The 21,069-nt window shown below is 42.1% G+C and overlaps 2 protein-coding genes across 2 annotated transcripts; both read left to right on the top strand.

The window, feature by feature from the left end:
* The first annotated feature begins 822 nt into the window (after positions 1-822).
* On the top strand, positions 823-6,649 carry LOC311507038 (sterile alpha motif domain-containing protein 9-like). The gene has a single exon (XM_084571233.1). It carries the CDS (start codon positions 909-911, stop codon positions 5,076-5,078), a length of 4,170 nt encoding a protein of 1,389 aa, XP_084427359.1. The 5' UTR covers positions 823-908; the 3' UTR covers positions 5,079-6,649.
* A 113-nt stretch (positions 6,650-6,762) lies between these two features.
* gaa (alpha glucosidase) lies at positions 6,763-18,746 on the top strand. Its single transcript, XM_084571158.1, has 19 exons — positions 6,763-8,119; positions 8,990-9,141; positions 13,133-13,298; positions 13,516-13,612; positions 13,692-13,811; positions 13,946-14,064; positions 14,425-14,556; positions 14,732-14,842; positions 14,935-15,048; positions 15,199-15,283; positions 15,965-16,082; positions 16,189-16,322; positions 16,452-16,603; positions 16,835-16,983; positions 17,258-17,399; positions 17,526-17,624; positions 17,932-18,096; positions 18,262-18,414; positions 18,502-18,746. The coding sequence occupies exons 1-19, from the start codon at positions 7,580-7,582 to the stop codon at positions 18,571-18,573; spliced, it is 2,820 nt and encodes a 939-aa protein (XP_084427284.1). The 5' UTR covers positions 6,763-7,579; the 3' UTR covers positions 18,574-18,746.
* Positions 18,747-21,069: the final 2,323 nt, after the last annotated feature.

The following is a 21,069-nucleotide window of genomic DNA, read 5'->3' as shown; positions in this document are numbered from 1 at the left end:
ACTGGTAATTGCAATTATCCAACTTTGCAGTTCCCTTGAATAATAAGGATAATTTAGAACCAACAATTTTACATAGTTTTGGTTTTACTGAACACTTGTTCTTCTTGTTGGTTTTTGGCTTTCCATTCAATTTGATAACAGAATAAAACATATTCTACTTAACTGATTATGAAAATGCTTTTTGGTCCCGTGTCCAGTCACTTTTGAGCCATGTGAATGTACATGATAGGAATCCCTTCACCTTTCCTCCTGTCTGGATGTTAATTAGAGTATGCACTGTTGGCCTATATTAACAGTATCTAAACAGTAACTAAAAATTTAATATTTTTTGATAAACAGCTACAATAACAAAAAACAAAAACAAAAAAAATCTGTTTTAAAAACTGTATTTGCTCCTACCAAAGATCGGTGTTTCTTTAATTTTGTTATTTGTAATCAAGCCTATTTATTTTTTTGTCTCTTTTTACCATTCAGCTGACAACTTCAATGAGTCACCCAAAAATTGGACAGAATCTCAAGTAAGCACATGGCTAAGATCAATCGGAGTGAAGGAACCGTACATAGAAAAGTTCTGTGAAGAAGAAGTAGATGGACAAGTCCTCCTTATGTTGGATGAGAGCTTCCTAAAGTCAAAGATTTGCATGAAATCTGGTCCTGCTCATTTGATTATTCAAAAAAGAGATGAACTTGTCAACTCACAGCAAAAAGGGCAGGAGAAGAAAAAGGCCACCACTGGCAATACAAATAATAAAGAGAAAAATAATCAGAAATCAGCTCAGTGTCTTCCTACAGTAACTGAAGGTCCATCAGCGCAGAGTCCAGTGAGAAGTCAAGATGTCTTTGAGGAGAGACAGACTGCTCATGGAGACTGCAAACCACGACCATTTGATCAAGAAGGGGTTGATTTTATGTATGTAAAGCACAGTGTTCTGCAACCTGAGTCAGGTGCTTTTAATTTGATATCTCCATGCCACGAATATAAGTCTTGTGCTATAGCCGCTGCAAAGGACCGCACAAGGCTCCAGGCTAAGTTTGCCTACGAGGTTCTTAAGTTTGCAGCTGGCTGTATGAATATCAGATCAAATGGCACAATACACTTTGGAGTGATGGACAGCAAGGATAATTCAGGATATGTGCATGGTGAGGTAATTGGGATCCCTGTAGAAGAGAAGGACATTTATGTCGATGCTTTGGACTACATTGAAAAAAGTTTCCCCTCAGACAAGGAACATGTACGTCAGTGCGTGAGACCACCAAGGTTCATTGAGGTCATGGATAGGCAAAGTACAGAAAAGAGATTTGTGATTGAGGTTGACATAGTGCCTTTGATAGGCATTGTCAAGAACAAGGTGTACTCAGTTCGTCTGCCAAAGTTCAAAGAGTCATCTAACAAGGTAGAATTTGAGAAAGAAACGATTCTGCGAAGAGTGGGTTCAAAAACAGAGCCAGTGAGCGACAAAGACGTGGGTGATTTTTACCAACGAGTCAAAGATCGGGATGCTCAAAGAGAAGAAGCAGAGAAAAGTCAGTTCCTATCTGCTCCTGAGAACTGTCAAGACCTTGGAAGAAAACTCACAATGCTAATGACCAGTGGAAAGAAATTCATCGAAAAAGAAAAATGGTTCATACTGGTCACAAACAAATTCAAACCCGATGACCTTTGCAACATTGACTGGCTTCTTAACACAAACTTGTTCTGTGTGTTTGACTTTGATCCAGATTCAAAGATATCAGGTCTTTGCAGTAGATACCTTGAGCATCATGCTGCAAACATGCATTTTCTACAGAGCTACAGGGTATCCAGTGGCACGAGCATCAAAGATTTCACAGCTAACTTGCATCTGTTCGATCAGACTAGTTGGATCTTTTGTAATGGTCGTAGTGACTTCAAAGGAAATGAAACTTCATGTGATGAAATGACTTGGATCAAGACAAAAATGACTTTACTTCGGGAATCTGTGTCTTTGATCTGTAAGCAAATCTTGCCAAAAGGAACATTCCAGGTCATTTTCCTTCTCACATCAACAGTTGAGAAACCACTCTTGCACACCTTTTATGAGTTTTTCACAGACATGGAAGGCCATGAAGATATCATCTGCATCTGCGAATCAGAAACAAACTTCCAGAAATGGCAAAGTTTTGCAGAGGGTTCATGCGGCAAAGAAACAGTTAAGAACTGTAGTGTTGTTGGGATGAAGATGAGTCACATTAATTCAACTCTGCAGTGTGTGCAACACACAAAAACATGTGCCAAACACTTACCGGTCTTTGTAAACGGGACATGTCTTCTTGAAACACATGTAGAGGAACAGATGTGCTCTCTTGAAATACTGACAGTCGATCATTGTGATGAAACAAGCACAGACTTCATCGATGAGCAGAAAGAAAACATCGAGCAGCATTTCTACCATGGTGGGAGAGTGACCTGGTTGAATTTCTGGCTAGCTGAGCACAAGTATGTTGGAGAGGTGATTGAAAGAGATGCTTATCGTGAAGCTTCTAAATTCCTCAATGATGCTTTGAAACATAATGCAGACCAGACTCCTGTGAATAGGATAAACATCTACCATCACCCAGGAAGTGGTGGAAGCACCGTGGCAAGACAGGTGCTATGGAACAACAGGAAAGATCTAAGGTGTGCAGTTGTGAAGCCTTCATACTCATTTGCTGTTGTTGCACAACATGCAATTGAACTAAGAGAATATGAAGAAAAAGATCCTCAGAGGTGTCTTCCTGTCCTGCTCCTTATTGAAGACTCAGACAGAGAATATCTAGAAGATCTAAGAAATGAACTAGAGTTTGCTATTAACATCAAACAAATCCAGATCGGAACATTATGTTTCATTTTGTTGAGTTGCAGGCGTTCCCACGATCCTGAGAGGAAATGCAAGGAGTCCCCATTACAGAACGTGTCTGTCACTCACAAACTGTCTGCTCAAGAGAAGAGAAGTTTTGCTGGAAAACGACAGGTACTTGAGGAACGATACGAGCCTGAATTTATCCTGACATTTGTTTTGATGAGTGAAGGGTTCAATCTGGATTACGTTCAACAGTTTGTAGAACACTTGCTTCAAGACATTGACCGTCACTCAGTTGCCACTCGCCTCATTCATTATGTGGCATTGCTCAACACATATGTTCAAAACTCTTTCATCTCTCAGTCCCACTGTGAAGCTTTGCTTGCCTTAACTATTCACTTGGAGAGGGTTCGCCAGCAGGTGTTTGAGAGATCCCTCAGTGATCAGGCCAAACTTGTCTTCTTGCATCTTAAAGATGACAGGACGCAGATTGAATCAATCAGAATCATCCATCCACTTGTTGCAAAAGAAATTCTCCAACAACTTATGGGTCCCCGACAGACCCATAGTAGTCTGGCAATGGATTTGCTCTGCGAGGATGTTCTTTTTGAGCACAGATTTGGAAGAGATGACTATCTGTCCTTTTTGAGACAACTTTTCATAAGGCGATCCAGAATAAGCAAAGGAGACAAATATGACAGTCTTTTCTCTCCTTTGATTGAGCATGTTCGTGAAAACGAGGAAAGCCCAGACAAAGCAATTGGCTTACTCAAGGAAGCCTTCCATCGTTTCCATCAAGATCCATTCTTTGCACAACAGCTTGCTCGTCTTCATTATACCTACGAAAGGTTTGAAGAAGCAAAGCTCTGGGCAGAGACAGCAGCTAAGCAGCTACCCAACAACTCATACATACTTGACACAAAAGGCCAGGTGTACAGAAAATGGTTCCAAGCAAAATGCAAAGCATTTGATCATGATAATATACCAAAGACAGCCCAAAATACAGCGGATGCTGTGGAAACTGCGCTGAAAGCCCTTGAGTGTTTTCAAGAATGTGAGAGAGCAGCTGAAGCTGAAATGGAAAATATTAACAGTTCAGGGTTTTTTTCTGAAGTTGAAGTTGGGTGCAGCCTGCTCAAACTGATATCTTCATTGCAAGTGTTTGCAAAAGGAACCAATGGCCATCCAGAATGTATGAAGTACCTGTTAACAGATTACATTCCAGAGGAAATTAAAGATGCCTGGGAACCGTTCCATGACTGTTTGAAAAAACTTCATAAGACAATGCAAGATGCATTGGAATGGATCTCAGAGGACCTCAGTTACTTCCAGACAGACACTGATGCAGATGAAGAAGAGACTCCTGAAAGTCCCGAAGAGAATATAAGCCATCCATTGACATGGTTGTCATGGAAGTTTTCGGAGTATGGGAAGTACTTCAGTGAAGCGTATTCTACCTTTCTACGTCGTGGGCAACCAATCCCAGCCAACCTTACTCCTTTCCAAAAATGCATGATCATCTATCATCTTGGCGGGGGTAACATAACATCCATCTTCTCTAAGTTAACTGACCAAAAGGATGCCATACGTCTTGTAGAAAATATCCTTTCTCTCTATCCCAGCAATCCAATAAAGGCCAGATTTGGTCAAAGGGATATTGTCAATTACATAGTGGCCCACATCTCTCTGAGCTGTGTGTCACCACAAAATCAAAAGGTAGCTCCACTGAAAGAGCTACAGGCACTTTGCCATCAGTTTCCATCTGATAAAAGGAAATGTTTGCCCAGTGCTTTGTTCTTGCTTACATTGCTGTTCTGGCCAGAAGATCATGACACAGACCAGGAAAAAGAAACCAAATATGAAATTGTGCAGTCTGCTGTTGAACACTTGAATAAAGGTTACTGGACCAAGATGAAGGACATTCCTCAGCGGAAAAGAAGGATTTACACCCATTTTTTTCTCGGAAATGGGAAGGGATTGGATAAATTTGTCCACAAGAGAAAGTTTGAAAGAGTCACAAAGGGGTTCTCCGTCTCTGAGAAACGCATGAAGTGGTTTAGTGGTGAGGCATGGAAAATGCCTGAGATTGCTGAGATGCTGAAACGTGTGTCTGGATGGACTGAAGATAGAGTGGTGTACCTTGAAGGCCCGCAGAAGAAGACTTTCAGCATCCTGCCTCTTTACGTTCCCTCAGTGCCTCACAGTAATGAAAATGTTTCCTTCTACTTGGGGTTCACCTTTAGAGGCCCTGTTGCCTGCAACATTGTTGTGAAGAAATAGTCCATCTTTGAACCACGACTGTGTGTGAACTTGCTATAGTGTTGGCCTAGTACCCACTTTATTATCAAGAACAAGAAGGGATTATAAGCATCATCTCAAACACACAAGCCTTAAGTGAGTTTGCCATTTAGACAATATTTGAACCTCATGATACTTGAGATGCTGCACTTTTTTGCAAGTTGATTTAATATTAACAATTTATCAGTTTTTCCTTTAATGTATGGATTTGAGGTTTTGCAAAAAGTGTCATAAAATGAACCATCATTGTTGTGTATATATGGACACATTTAACCTGGACTAGAAAATGCTTCACTATTCACAAAGAAATCATAACGATGTAAACATAGTTGTGTTACACAACAGTTCAGTGCTTCACAAATAGAAACATTTAAGTCACTGTTTAGAACTAAACCTCTGTATTTTATTTTTATTTTTATTTTTTTTTTCATTCTTATTTTTTACTATTTTTTTATTTAGACCTGCAGCAGTTCACACCTGGCATCTCAAGGCATGTATATGTAGTGATTTATGCTTGGATTTTCATCAGTGTGCTCACATTTGGTGTTAATTTCCAGGAAGTGAACACTGCTAAACAGAGAAACCATATATTCCAGCTACACAGTGTAGCTGAATGTAGATCTTAAAAGTGAGCAGTCAGAACCTTATATATGCTCTGTCAGCTTCTTGTGTTACAAATGTTCACTTGTGGTCGCATCAGACAAAATTAATTTTGGTTCCAAGTGTGAACACATGTTAAATGTCAGAGTTTCTAGTAGATCTTGGAAGTTTTAGTTACTCCTGTATTTTCGAGAAAGGAAACAACAGAATAATAAAAAAAAAAAAACAACATGGCAATTGTATCAGTATTTTAACAATAATGTATTATGAGCACACGAGTAATGTTATCCACACAGGGAGAACACTGTATATACAATCTGATATGCAAAAGAACAAATGTTTAAGAAAAAGAGTTGTTTCAATGTTGAGATCATTTACACAAACTCTGTGTGACTTCTTGTTATATCCTTCTTTTAATAAAACTGCATATAATGCAATGTTAGTGTGAGCATTTTTATTTTAATGGCACTTAATGGTTTTTGACAAAGTCGTATTTGACTCTAGATATTATTGCACCTAAATATATGTAAAACAGAATAATACAACTGACACCTGTATAAGACAGACATGTTAATTGAAAATCTATCTAAGTGTGTTATGTCACTCATTTTGGTTGAGCAATCTTTAATGTTATCTGTGAAACTCTATGTTCAAGAGCAACACGAGAGGAGCCTGTGGGACTACCAGCCTGCCAAATACAGCTTCCTGTTAATGATCTAAAAAGGAATACCTGGTGCACCTTCCAACAGTGTTTATTTGTCTATCCTTTTTTATTTCTGCATTTGTAGACCTAGCATTACAAACCATGATTTAACCAGTTTTAAAATCCTCATCAGTTAATTGTCAGTGTAGCTAAGTTCTACTGATAAACATTAGTTTGGGAAAACTTACCAGCTAAAGTTCATTTAGATTAGGTGGGAAAGAAAATGCATAGCAGAAAGAGAGTGGTGGTTTTGCTTTACTCTTTAGGTATTTGTTGCTTTTTCCATCTAGAAGAAATGGCGTACGATGGAACAACTGCAAAAGAAAAAGAGTGTTCACATGGTGTTATTTATCGTGACTATGATGATTGGTGGAGCACAGTTGACTTGGGGTGGAGTTGATGATCTTCTTTGCCCCGGGCCCCCATAAAGTTTAGGATCGCCACTGCTGTTGAGGAAGATCCATAGCTAAACTGTACACTCACTTGCCAGTTTATTAGGTACACACAAGTGTTTCTGTTGTTTAGCCTAAGTAGGCCACTGACTAAAATGGGGTTGACAGAATTATATCACGTGTCACAGATTTCAAAATGAATCAACGACGCTGCAGTTATTAAGAAAATGCCATAGTGCCATAATATAATGACGTTATATCAGAATGCATTTGTGTACACTGGTGTACCTAATAAACTGGCTAGTTAATGCATACACTCAGTGTAAACGTGTAGTATCCGGTGGTTTCCATCTACAGAGGAACGGACTTGTGCACAGCGAACACCCCACGATAACGGGATGTTTTTTTCGTTATCGCGAGAAGACGAGGTCGCATTAAAATGCACTGCAAACACGGAAATTCTCGGCTTCCGTATAATGTCCCCACTACACTTTCACTATATTCAGCGTTAACCTGTGTGTTTTCTTCATGGGTCTTCAACAGGCATGTTATTGCTATTAGCGGTTAATTTACGGTAGACATTTTATTGAACTTATTACACTGCTGTGCAACAGTAATTGTTTTCTGGCACAGCTCGTAACTTGTTTTTAAAGAAGAGCTAGCTCCACAACTGTGCTAAAGTTCATTGCTAACTACAAAACTAGCTACAACAATCACTGGATGTTTTCACTGTACAAAGCACAGGGCGTGTGTTGCAGAACATAAAACTCTTGTCTCGACAGTACATCATGGGACTGTTATCTGGCTTTTCTGTAGCTGGGCTCCTCATTGCCTTTTCTCTGTTGGCGTGTTTATACATCAACCACTTGTCCAACCATGCAGACAGACTGGTTATGTCAGTTCGTGATAAGCGAAGTGGAAACACAGCCCACGGACCTTTTTATTCACGTGTTTATAATCCATCTAAACCACAGAACGATTCAAGGAGGGGCAGCTACACAAAAAAATACCAAAAAGCTGATGTTCCCAGGGTTAGTGAATGCACCATGGCCACAGAGAGTAGGTTTGATTGTGCCAGGGACAGGGTTCTCAGCCAGATGGAGTGTGAGGAGAGGGGATGCTGCTATGCTCCTCTGCCTGATTCTGCAGGACCCCCTTGGTGCTTCTACCCCCGTTTGTACCCCGGTTATAAAATGGGTCCTCTGACACCTACCACACGGGGCCAGGCTGCCACCCTGACTCGTGCCAGCCCCTCATATCTCCCCAGAGATATCTCCACACTAAGCCTAGATGTTATAGAAGAGGCCACAGGCTGCCTGCACTTCACTGTGAGTACCCCAAACTCTGCTTTCCTATGCAATCATAATCAGCTGTTGTAAAGTATAGAAAATTGATTAATTGTGCTGATTTTTGGTCTCTTTTGGAAGTATTGTTTGAAAATGTATATGCAGCACTGCCAATCTGGTTTACATACACCAATCAAGCATAACATTATGGTCACTGACAGGATAAGTCAATAATGTTGACCATTTTGTGACAATTCAGTGTTCTGCTGGAAAACGTTTGGACCTGGCATTCATGTGGATGTTACTTAGACATGTAGCACCCACCTAGACCAGACCAGGCACCCCCACCCCATAGCAATGACCCCAGCAGGATGAAGCCTGACACAGGCACACACATAAAAACAGTTTAGGAACAACTCAAAAAGCATGACAGGTGACAGCAAACAGCAAAACAGGCATTGACCTGGCCTTCAAATTCCCAAACTGATCAAACAGGCACATGGGAGACCTGCACAATATTAGGATGGTGGTCATAATGTTATGCCTGATTGGTGTAAATTTGTAGTGGTTGTAAGGCCATGTGGGACAATAGTATGTGACTTTCCAACACTAGAGAAACGAATGCATTTCAGTATAACTGTCTTGCACTAAACCCCCCTTCATGACTCTTATGATGTTCAGTTCATGTTGAAAAAGCGTAAGAAAAGTGGTAATTCAACTGCTGTGGTGCTGTCAGACTGTAGTAGATTAAACACAAGAGTGTTTTTGTTATCTTCACAAAGCTAAGATTTAGTGCAGGACTCTTATAATGGAACGCCTTCATTTTCATTTTCCTGTGACATTCTACTTTTCTATATCGTTTCCTTAATTGTGCTGCCTAAAGAAAATCTTTGTTGTTCGTTTTCTCTGTAGTTAAAGGACCCAACATCGCAGCGATATGAAGTTCCTCTCCCAGGTGGCGTTCCTCAGGGCAGAGTTGATACCCAGAGTGTCCTCTATACCACTGAATACCAGTCTAACCCATTTGGCTTCATAGTGCGCCGAAAATCCAATGGCAGGGTGATGTGAGTAATTCTGTTCAGGTGTCTGTAAGAATTTTAAGATTTTAACTCATTAAGTACATACAGACCTTCTTTCAAGAAAATGAAAGCATACGCTCAAGTGCTTCTTGCACGCCAAATAGACTTTAGTGTCCTCAGAAGATAGTTTGTGCTTCTGTCCTTTCCTTGTCCAATTAAAAAGCTTTACGAGCTAGCCAGGAGTCGAACCTAGAATCTTCTGATCCGTAAGACGCGTTGTCCATTGCGCCACTAGCCCTATATTTAGGGTTTTCTAGGTGGCAAAAAGAAAGACTCACCTTTTGTCCTAAGCCCTGTGATTGATGCCAAAGTGTGCGATCGTGTGAACACCACTACTGCCAGTCAGCTCTTTGTCAACCAGTACCTGTAGCTGTCCATATGGCCATTGCCACTACAGAGTAATAAAATACACGAGAGAGTTTTCTCCCAAAAAAATGAAAGCATACGCTCAGGTGCTTCTTGTACGCCAAATAGACTTTAGTGTCCTCAGAAGATAGTTTGTGCTTCTGTCCTTTCCTTGTCATATTAGCCCTATACCTAGGGTTTCCTGGGTGGCAAAAAAAAAATTCATCTGTTGTCCCATGCCCTTTGTTGGATGCCAATGTGTGCGATCATGTGAACACCACTACTGCCTCTCTGGTGTTTGTCAACCAGTACCCGTAGCTGTCCAAATGGCCATTGCCACTACAGTCACAAAGTACACAAGAGAGTTTCCTCCAAAGAATTGAAAGCATACGCTCAGGTGCTTCTTGTACATCTAATGGACTTTAGTGTCCTCAGAAGATGGTTTGTGCGTCTGTCCTTTCTTTGTCCTATTAAAAGACTTTGCGAGCTAGCCAGGAGTCGAACCTAGAATCTTCTGATCCGTAGTCAGACGCGTTATCCATTGCGCCACTAGCCCTATATTTAGAGTTTCCAAGGTGGCAAAAAAAAAATTCATCTTTTGTCCCATGCCCTTTGATTGATGCCACAGTGTGCGATCATGTGAACGTCAGTACTGCCAGTCAGCTCTTTGTCAACCGGTACCCGTAGCTGTCCAAATGACCATTGCCACTACTGTCATAAAGTACACAAGAGAGTTTCCTCCAAAACAATAGAAGCATACGCTCAGGTACTTCTTGTACGTCTAGTGGACTTTAGTGTCCTAAGAAGATAGTCTGTGCTTCTGTCCTTTCCTTGTCATATTAAAAAGCTGTACGAGCTAGCCAGGAGTCGAACCTAGAATCTTTTGATTCGTAGTCAGACGCGTTGTCCATTGCGCCACTAGCCCTATATGTAGGGTTTCCTAGGTGGCAAAAAAATAAATAAATCAGCTTTTGTCCCATGCCCTTTATTTGATGTGTGCGATCATGTGAACACCACTACTGCCTCTCTGGTGTTTGTAAACCAGTACCTGTAGCTGTCCAAATGGCCATTGCCACTACAAAGCTATAAAGTACACAAGAGAGTTTCCTCTAAAAAACTGAAAGCATACGCTAAAGTGCTTCTTGTACGCCAAATAGACTTTAGTGTCCACAGAAGACAGTTTGTGCTGCTGTCCTCTCCTTGTCATATTAAAAAGCTTTACGAGCTAGCCAGGAGTCGAACCTAGAATCTTCTGATCCGTAGTCAGACGCGTTGTCCATTGCGCCACTAGCCCTATATTTAGGGTTTCCTGGGTGGCAAAAACAAATTAATCTTTTGTCCAATGCCCTTTGTTTGATGCCAATGTGTGTGATCATGTGAACACCAGTACTGCCTCTCTGGTGTATTTGTCAACCAGTACCCGTAGCTGTCCAAATGGCCATTGCCACTACAGTCATAAAGTACACAAGAGAGTTTCCTCCAAAGAATTGAAAGCATACGCTCAGGTGCTTCTTGTACATCTAATGGACTTTAGTGTCCTCAGAAGATGGTTTGTCGTCTGTCCTTTCTTTGTCCTATTAAAAGACTTTACGAGCTAGCCAGGAGTCGAACCTAGAATCTTCTGATCCGTAGTCAGACGCGTTATCCATTGCGCCACTAGCCCTATATTTAGAGTTTCCAAGGTGGCAAAAAAAAAATTCATATTTTGTCCCATGCCCTTTGATTGATGCCACAGTGTGCGATCATGTGAACATCAGTACTGCCAGTCAGCTCTTTGTCAACCGGTACCCGTAGCTGTCCAAATGACCATTGCCATTACAGTCATAAAGTACACAAGAGAGTTTCCTCCAAAACAATAGAAGCATACGCTCAGGTACTTCTTGTACGTCTAGTGGACTTTAGTGTCCTAAGAAGATAGTCTGTGCTTCTGTCCTATTAAAAAGCTGTACGAGCTAGCCAGGAGTCAAACCTAGAATCTTCTGATCCGTAGTCAGACGCGTTGTCCATTGCGCCACTAGCCCTATATGTAGGGTTCCCTAGGTGGCAAAAAAATAAATAAATCAGCTTTTGTCCCATGCCCTTTATTTGATGTGTGCGATCATGTGAACACCACTACTGCCTCTCTGTTGTTTGTCAACCAGTACCCGTAGCTGTCCAAATTGCCATTGCCACTACAGTCATAAAGTACACAAGAGAGTTTCCTCCAAAGAATTGAAAGCATACGCTCAGGTGCTTCTTGTACGTCTAATGGACTTTAGTGTCCTCAGAAGATGGTTTGTGCGTCTGTCCTTCCTTTGTCCTATTAAAAGACTTTGCGAGCTAGCCAGGAGTCGAACCTAGAATCTTCTGATCCGTAGTCAGACGCGTTATCCATTGCGCCACTAGCCCTATATTTAGATTTTCCAAGGTGGCAAAGAAAAATTAATCTTTTGTCCCATGCCCTTTGATTGATGCCAAAGTGTGCGATCATGTGAACATCAGTACTGCCAGTCAGCTCTTTGTCAACCGGTACCTGGAGCTGTCCAAATGACCATTGCCACTACAGTCATAAAGTACACAAAAGAGTTTCCTCCAAAACAATAGAAGCATACGCTCAGGTACTTCTTGTACGTCTAGTGGACTTTAGTGTCCTAAGAAGATAGTCTGTGCTTCTGTCCTTTCCTTGTCATATTGAAAAGCTTTACAAGCTAGCCAGGAGTCGAACCTAGAATCTTCTAATCCGTAGTCAGACGCGTTGTCCATTGCGCCACTAGCCCTATATCTAGGGTTTCCTAGGTGGCAAAAAAATAAATAAATCAGCTTTTGTCCCATGCCCTTTATTTGATGCCAATGTGTGCGATCATGTGAACACCACTACTGCCTCTCTGTTGTTTGTCAACCAGTACCCGTAACTGTCCAAATGGCCATTGCCACTACAGTCATAAAGTACACAAGAGAGTTTCCTCCAAAGAATTGAAAGCATACGCTCAGGTGCTTCTTGTACGTCTAATGGACTTTAGTGTCCTCAGAAGATGGTTTGTGCGTCTGTCCTATTAAAAGACTTTGCGAGCTAGCCAGGAGTCGAACCTAGAATCTTCTGATTCGTAGTCAGACGCGTTATCCATTGCGCCACTAGCCCTATAGTTAGGAATTTCTGTGTGGCAAAAAAAGAATTCATCTATTGTCCTATGCTCTGTGTTTTCTGCCATTGTGTGCGATCATGTGAACACCACTACTGCCAGTCAGCTCTTTGTCAACCAGTACCTGGAGCTGTCCAAATGGCCATTGCCACTACAGTCATAAAGTACACAAAAGAGTTTCCTCCGAAATATAGAAAGCGTGCACTCAAGTGCTTCTTGTACGCCAGATGGATTTTAGTGTCCTCAGAAGACAGTTTGTGCTCCTTGTCATATTAAAAAGCTTTGCGAGCTAGCCAGGAGTCGAACCTAGAATCTTCTGATCCGTAGTCAGACGCGTTGTCCATTGCGCCACTAGCCCCATATCTAGAGTTTCGAAGGTGACAAAAAAAAAAATTCATCCTTTGTCCTATGCCCTGTGTTTGATGCCAATGTGTGAGATCATGTGATGATTTCCTTTATCATGATCATCATTTACTGCATGTATTTTTGTTATCTGTGTCCTACCTGTTCAGTATGAACACCACTGTTGCCCCTCTGCTGTTTGCCGACCAGTACCTGCAGTTGTCCACCTCACTGGCCTCTTCCTTCGTGTCTGGCCTTGGGGAGCATTACACTTCTCTCAGTTTGGATCTTAACTGGACATCTTTGACTCTCTGGAATAGAGACATGGCACCTCATGTGAGTCTAACACAGTGATTTCACAGTGGTTACCAACCCAGAAAATTAAGAATACCTTCTATTTTTCTGTGTTTGTGATCTTCGTAAAATAAAATCACACTCTCCTTTTATTTTATTTCACATTGCAAAATCAAAATATTTGGGCTAAATATCTGCTGTTCATCCAGAACAATCTTAATGAAGCTTAATACCTCTTTGTTTTTGTCTTTCTTTATAGGCTGATGCTAACCTCTATGGCTCCCACCCATTTTACATAGTACAGGAAGAGGATGGCTTGGCACATGGAGTTTTCCTTCTTAATAGCAACGCAATTGGTAATGAACAATCTGTTTCATTAAACACACATACTGGGATACTGTTTATTCCAAACCGTCTTCTCAATTGTCTCTGTAGAGGTGATGTTGCAGCCGACCCCTGCTCTCACCTGGGTGTCCACCGGTGGAATCCTGGATCTGTACGTTTTCTTGGGTCCTGACCCCCAAAGTGTAATACGACAGTACCTCCAGATCATTGGTATGTCTTAAGAGTGTGTGGGTAACATTCAGTAACATATAGTAAAAGGCAGTAAATAAAAAGCAAGTGGAAAAGCTAGAAAAGAGCGAATGGATTCTTTTTTTGTTTCGGAGATGACATTTTTCTATCCCTAGGCTATCCCATGATGCCCCCCTATTGGTCATTAGGCTTTCATCTGTGTCGCTGGGGTTACACAACCACGAAAACAACTCGGAAGGTTGCACAACACATGCACAATGCAAGCTTTCCCATGGTAAATTAAATTCACGCAACATTTTCCTTATGTACGGTTGGATCCGAATGTATTCCAACCTCTACCCATTTTCATCTTTAAAATTGTCCATTTGTTTAAATGTAGATTTAGAAACACATGTCGAGATGCAAAACAATGCTTTATACAGTGTCACCTGACGCCAGAGAGACTTTTAAGGGCTTAATACTTTTGCAAATGAGACATTTCCTGTTTTGACTTATTATAAAACATGCATGTCGTTATGAGTGCCAACTGATGAGAAAATCTGAAATGTTATCCATTTAAAAATAAAATCTAAGACACAAAATGAAGGGGTCTAAATACACTGTGAAACTCCATAAACAACTTTTTCACCAACAGGATGTACAGTGGAATGACCTGGACTATGCTGATAAGCGAAGGGTGTTCACTTTTGACCCCTGGCGATTTGGGGATCTACCAGAGATGGTGGAGGAGTTTCATAAGAGAGGCATGAAGTACATCCTTATACTGGTGTGACATCTCTGAGTTTAAAATACCTAAAAAAAAAAGCTTTTGATTCAATTTATCCAACACTTTTGTTTTGTATAGTTGTCCAAATGAGCATGGATGATCATTACCAATTTTGTTCCACTAGATGGCAGCAAAAAGTTTTTTTTTAATTCATGACTTCTTTTCTGGTTTTCAGGACCCAGGGATCAGCAGCACCAGCCTCCCTGGAACTTATGCTCCCTTTGATGATGGACTGAAACGAGATGTCTTTATTAAAAATGTCACGGGACACATCCTGATAGGGAAGGTTAGTCATCGAATCCTAATCCTAACATCTGGGGATGTATGCTTTATATTTTCCTCGTGTGTGTCATGTAAAGCGTTACTCTGTATTTACAGGTTTGGCCGGGCCCAACAGCCTTCCCTGACTTCACCAACCCAGAGACCAGGCAGTGGTGGGAGGACTGCATCAGAGATTTCCATTCAAAAGTTCCTGTGGATGGTCTGTGGATTGTGAGTATACACACACACACAGAGTACAGGTTATTTGACCGCCGATTATACCGTGCAATTAGAAAAAAACGAAGCGTCTACATGACATTCTGGTTGAATTAGTACCTTCAAATCACATAAATATTTTTTTTTTTCTCATGCTCCACCCAGGATATGAATGAACCAGCCAATTTTGTCCAGGGCTCAGTGGAGGGCTGTCCTGACAGTGATGTTGAGAACCCGCCCTACACACCCAGTAGGTGACACATTTCTAGCATGTGAAGGCATGAAAATATAATTGATTTCACTTTTAATATTAATCTACACCGATCAGCCATAATATTACAACCAGTCATACTGACAGGTCAAATGAACACTGATTGTCTTGTTATCATGGCACCTGTCAGTGAATGGAATATATTAGGCAGCAAGTCAACACTTGGTCCTCAAAGTCAGTGTGTTAGAAGCAGGAAGAATGGACACGTAGAAGAATTTGCCTGACTCTGACAAGTGGGTCAGAGCATCTTCAAAACTGCAGCTGTCTTGGGGTGTTCTCGGTCTGCAGTGGTCAGTACCTGTCGAAAGTGGTGCAAGGAAGGAAAAGCAGTGAACTGGAGACAGGGTCATGGACATCCAAGGCTTTGTTGATGAGTGTGTGCTGCTTACCTTGAGAATATATGACACCAGGATGCAAAGAGCACCCCCTTGCCATTGCAACAGTGGCGGGCTGGACCCACGTTTCCCAGAAGAACAGTACATCATAATAAGTTCATCAGTGTTACTCACCACTTCAGGTGGTTTTAATGTTGTGGCTGATCGCTGTGCATACATTTATATTGTTTACACAGGATAACACACATGCATTACATACCAGATCTGTTTATTTCTGTGTGCAGTGCATTGCATTAATTGGTAGCCTGCGTCTCTCTACCAACAGAGGTGGTGGGAGGCCAGCTGAGCTCTGGGACTCTTTGTATGTCAGCTGAGCAGAAGCTTTCCATTCACTACAACCTGCACAATCTGTACGGACTGACAGAAGCCTACGCAACGCACAGGTCAGAACATGCATCAACGAGATGCAGTTTCTTTGGGAGTAATGGAATAAAATGAATAAACGTGTAGCAAGAAGCGAAAATTAAATCTGTTTCTTGCCGTCCTCAGTGCACTTATAAAGGTACGCAGGAAGAGACCCTTTGTCCTGTCCCGGTCCTCTTTCCCCGGCATTGGACGCTACTCTGCAGTGTGGACAGGAGACGTCAGGAGTGACTGGGAGCAGCTTCGATTCTCCATTCCTGGTGAGGGAATGTAATTTCCGAGAACTCCTAATGACAAACAGGCATTTACTGTATGAATGCATGCTCGGAGTCCTACAACCAGTCGAGAGTGGGTTGACCGTAACCTCTGATTTCACTTGTTCCCGTCAGCGGTGCTGCAGTTCAGCCTGTTCGGGGTGCCTCTGGTGGGAGCGGACGTCTGTGGCTTTGGAGGCAACACCACTGAGGAGCTGTGTGTACGATGGATGCAGCTTGGGGCCTTCTACCCGTTTATGAGAAACCACAACGACAAGCCCAATGCTGTGAGACAAAAACTGTTTATGCATTTAGTGGTCGGGTCAATAAATGTTTAAATCTTATTTAACTTGCATTTTAATTCAAGTTAATACATATATGCGCAAACTCCATGACCCAGAGATCTGGCCTGAATGCTTTTTTGTTTTTTTTCATGGTGTCTCGAGCAGCCCATCTGTTCCATGCATCATGAATGGCAGTAACTCTATCTCTTCTCATTGTTTGTCTGTGTCCCTCAGCCTCAGGAGCCCTATGTATTTGGCCAGAAGGCCCAGGCAGCCATGCGGAGCGCGTTGAACCTCCGCTACTCGCTCCTCCCGTTCCTCTACACGCTATTCCACCACGCTCATACTTCTGCGGACACTGTGGCCAGGCCCCTATTCATGGAGTATGTGTCCTCTTCTTCTACTTGACACACTCACTGTCCAGTTCATTAGATGCACCTTGCTAGTGCCGTGGCGTAGATTCGACAAGGTGCTGGAAACATTCCTTAGAGAGTTTGGTCCATATTGACATGATAGCATGTTCTGCTGTTGTAGCCCATCTTCTTCAAGTTTCCACATGTTGAGTGTTCAAAGATAATCCTCTTCATACATCGGTTGTAAAAAAGTGGCTATTCCAATTAATGTTGTGTTTTTTTTTTATTATCTTGTGTATCTTAGGTTTCCCACAGATCCTAACTGCCAGACTATAGACCGACAGTTCATGTGGGGGAGTTCACTTCTCATTACCCCAGTTCTGAAGCAAGGGGCAGAGGAGCTGGCCGCATACCTGCCCCCTAGTACTTGGTACAGCTTGCACGACGTGAGTCACTAGACCTCGCAGTACCAATGAAAAAATTCCAGGTTTACGTCAAATGTTAAATCAGTTTTTTGTCTGTTAAGAGGGACGTCTGAGGTGTTCACACGCGTCCACCTTTTGTTTTCGAAGGGTCAGCCTTTCTACAGTGTGGGTCAGTACTTGCTCCTGCCAGCCCCTCTGGACACTATCAACGTTCATGTGAGGGAGGGACACATTATCCCCCGGCAGGTGGGTGTCTCCTCTGCAGAACCGTCCAAAATGCAGCTTGGTTTGTGTCATTTTTGGTTCAGTAGGAAAATAAATGCGGTTAACGTAAAATCCCTCATTACACAACTGACAGAGGCAAAACAAGCACTAATAGTTGGCTAAAATTTCTACTTTCTGTTCCTACTATGTGGGAAAAAATTCACTTTTTAAGGACAAGACTGCTTATGATTAAATGTTGTATCAGGTTTTGTTGACCTAAAACTGTCATGAAGGAAAGAGAGCACTTTGTTAAATAACTAAATAATTTGACCTCTCTTTTCTCGTGAAGGAGCCTGCTTTGACAACCTCAGCCTCCCGAACGAACCCTTTCTTCCTGACGGTGGCTCTGTCGGCAGGTGGCTGGGCCTTGGGTGACCTGTTCTGGGATGACGGCGACAGCCTTGACACCTTTGAAACACAAAACTACTCTTACATTATCTTCATGGCCGGCGAGGTAGGGGAGAGATGAGCTGGTATTTGCATTCGGGACGCTGCGGAGGTTTTGCATTTTAGTTTGCTACGACTCGACGCAGAGAACTGAATGACTGAGTGGCAGTTTTATTATGCATTTAGGTAGAAATCTAGACATTGTCTCTAAATGTCTCTACCTTCACTTCAGTCCCAGATTGTGAGTAACCCTCTCAAGCTGAATGGGGCTCTGGACGGTCTGGTGCTGGGGTGGCTGCAGGTGTTCGGAGTGCCCTCACCGCCTCGCTACGTCTTGGTAAACGGGGAGAAAGTCAGCGATTTTACATACCGCACGGACACAAAGGTGAGTTGCTTCCTCATTTTCTAATCTTTCTTTCTATTTCTGTGATATCGATTCATCTCAAACATCTGTGTCTGTCCCTCCCCATAGGTTCTGACAGTGACTAACCTGGCCTTACCCATGTCGGAGGCGTTTACAGTCCAGTGGGCCTACTCTCACTGAATTTCATTACCCATAGGCCTTGGGGAAGCTTTGGCTTCTGAGCTGCTGCTGAAAAAAAAAAAACAACAGCTGCATTTTCCTGCAGTGACACCTAGAGACTTTTTTAAGCAATTGCAGCAACATCAGGGTTCATTATTTCCAGGATATTTTTGCTGCTTATTGCTACTCAAATCCTCGCCATTTAATTCTTTGTAAATGTACAATGTATAGTTTTTTGTAAATGTTTTTTATTGTGATTTTGAAAAAAATGTTTATACTTGATTTTTATGAAACATAAATAAAAATTGTGAAATATTATGAGTTTCTCTGGAGAACTGGATTCATTGGATGAACATCCTTGATGTGAATCTCCAAACCCACCACATGTCCAAGGCGCTCTGTTGGATTGTGATTTGTTGACTGTGGATGGACAAGGCACAGTGGATTCATGCTTTCACGTACTTTGCCCTAAATTCTGACCCCACCATCTGAACGTCACAAGAGAAATTAAAACTCATCAGACCAGGTAATGTTTTCCCAATTGTCCAGTTTTGGTGAACCCTTGCCAATTGTTTGCAGTTATTATATGACAGGAGTGGTACTCCTCCAGAGATTCTCCTCTTCGTTCCTCGGTTGTAGCAAGGGGTTATTCGAGTCTCTGTCTCCTCAGACCTCTGGCATTTTTACCCCTTTAGCAGCCATGTTAAAATCATCTTTCTTCCCGAGGTCTGATGCTCGGTTTGAGCTTCAGCAGATCGTCTTGACCTTCATGCCTGAATGCACTGATTCCTGCCGTGTGACGTGCTGATTACATATTTGCTTTAATGAGCAGCTGAACCGGTTTTAGTGGATTTGTATGAAAAGATGACATATACCACCAGTGTATAACAGATGATGTATTGCTTATTAAGAAGATTCCCCCAAACCTGCCTTTATAATTAATATTCTGACTTTAAAAAATGCACTTCAAATAAAATTGTTACTAGTAAATAGCATTATATATACATATATGAATACAGAAATTAATTCATTGCCTAATCTGAGACTGTTTTTAAATGGACAGGTGTAGCCAGCAGAGACGGGGATGCTCTGACTCCAGTTCTGGTCCTGATGACAGACCAGCTACATTCAAGCGTTTGCCAGTGACCTTTAAAACGTCATTGTGATGTAAAGGGTAAGGTTTTTACGATAGGCTGGGTCTGATGACGACTTTGGATAATGTAAAATGTATTTGTTTACATATGTTAAGCGCCGCCGTGCTCCATTTTCCCATAGAAGTTTATAGTCTTATTTTTGATGAAATATTAAATTCTCGGTATGTCTGACAGAAAAAAAAAATAAAAAATCGTCTGGCATTCCGGAAGTAGCGGAATTTGGGGGATTGGTCTAGAGCTGTAAAGTCAAAGGGAAAAGATCAAGCAATGGTAGGAAGTAACTTTCTTTTGGATTTCAAAATAAAGTGCACGCACTGTCTTCACCTATAGGGAAGATTTAGTTTGGAATTTCGAACCGGAAGTGTATAGTTTTTGCCGTGGACACGGCAGCAGGCAGGCGTGTAGTGTCAGTGTCGGAAAACGGCATAATAAAAACAAGACTACGGTTCGTTAACAGCTGACCCAAATCCGGGAAAAGGAGGCGCAGCTACGTCGGCGCACGCTGCGCGGTACAACCTCCCGGAACGGTGAGATGGTTGTCCGGTATGGGCTGTAGACTCCTGCGGCAGCACTGAAGGTGAGAGCTCAGTCGCCTGGCCCCGCTTCCCTACATCCCGCCTGCTTTTCATTCATTTCTCCTGCTGAAACAGGTGTGTGTCAACGGCCGTTTGTTGTCAAGTAAAATTGTGATGTTGTCGCTGCTGCTGCTGCTGCTGCTGCTGGATGAGAAACTTTTTAGTTTGCTAGTAAACGTGGACGCCCGTGAGAGATTTTCGGCCGCGGTACGGGCAGCTTGACTAAAATATTTATGTTCTAAAGGGCTGCACGGCTCGGGCCAGAAACCCACTGTCAACAGCCTACTAGTGTGGGCCTGCTGTCAGATGGATGCTCCCTGTCAGGCTGTAATGGTAGCAGATGGATCCCCAGACAGCATGGCACGCCTTTACTACACAAGCTGCTGCCGTTGGGCTCGTCCCATCACAGCCAGGACAGGGAACAGCCACCTCCAGTCAGCCTGAAATTTAATGCATAAGTTTAGCCATGAATATGAATGGAAAATTAAAAATGTAAATTCTTGAGTGCACCAAAAATAAGCTTGGTTGGGACTTTTATTTGCACTGCTATTCATTTTCTGATACCAGTATGCCATGAAGTAATATTGTTCAAGCTTTAAACCAACAGTTTGTTCACAAGTCTTTGCGCAATCTAAGTGTTTTCCGGAATAAGAAGTCAAAATTTAGCCCTTTATTTCTTAAATATCACATAATACTATGTAGTTTTTTTGCAGGCTGCTGGTGTTATCTGAAAATGGAACCCACCCGTGTGTGTTTAACTGCAGGGGATTACTTTATGATGTTTTTAC

Source organism: Chelon labrosus (genome assembly GCF_963514085.1).
Source record: "Chelon labrosus genome assembly, chromosome: 21".
Taxonomy (NCBI): Eukaryota; Metazoa; Chordata; class Actinopteri; order Mugiliformes; family Mugilidae; genus Chelon; species Chelon labrosus.
This window is presented reverse-complemented; position numbering and strand designations above follow the sequence as displayed.

Bases quoted from the DNA above. Each gene is read 5' to 3' on its own strand.
- LOC311507038 (XM_084571233.1), top strand. From the start codon at position 909: ATGTATGTAAAGCACAGTGTTCTGCAACCTGAGTCAGGTGCTTTTAAT.
- gaa (XM_084571158.1), top strand. From the start codon at position 7,580: ATGGGACTGTTATCTGGCTTTTCTGTAGCTGGGCTCCTCATTGCCTTT. The intron at 13,613-13,691 runs GTAATGAACAAT...TTGTCTCTGTAG, and splicing joins TCTTAATAGCAACGCAATTG to AGGTGATGTTGCAGCCGACC. The intron at 17,400-17,525 runs GTGAGTCACTAG...TTGTTTTCGAAG, and splicing joins CTTGGTACAGCTTGCACGAC to GGTCAGCCTTTCTACAGTGT.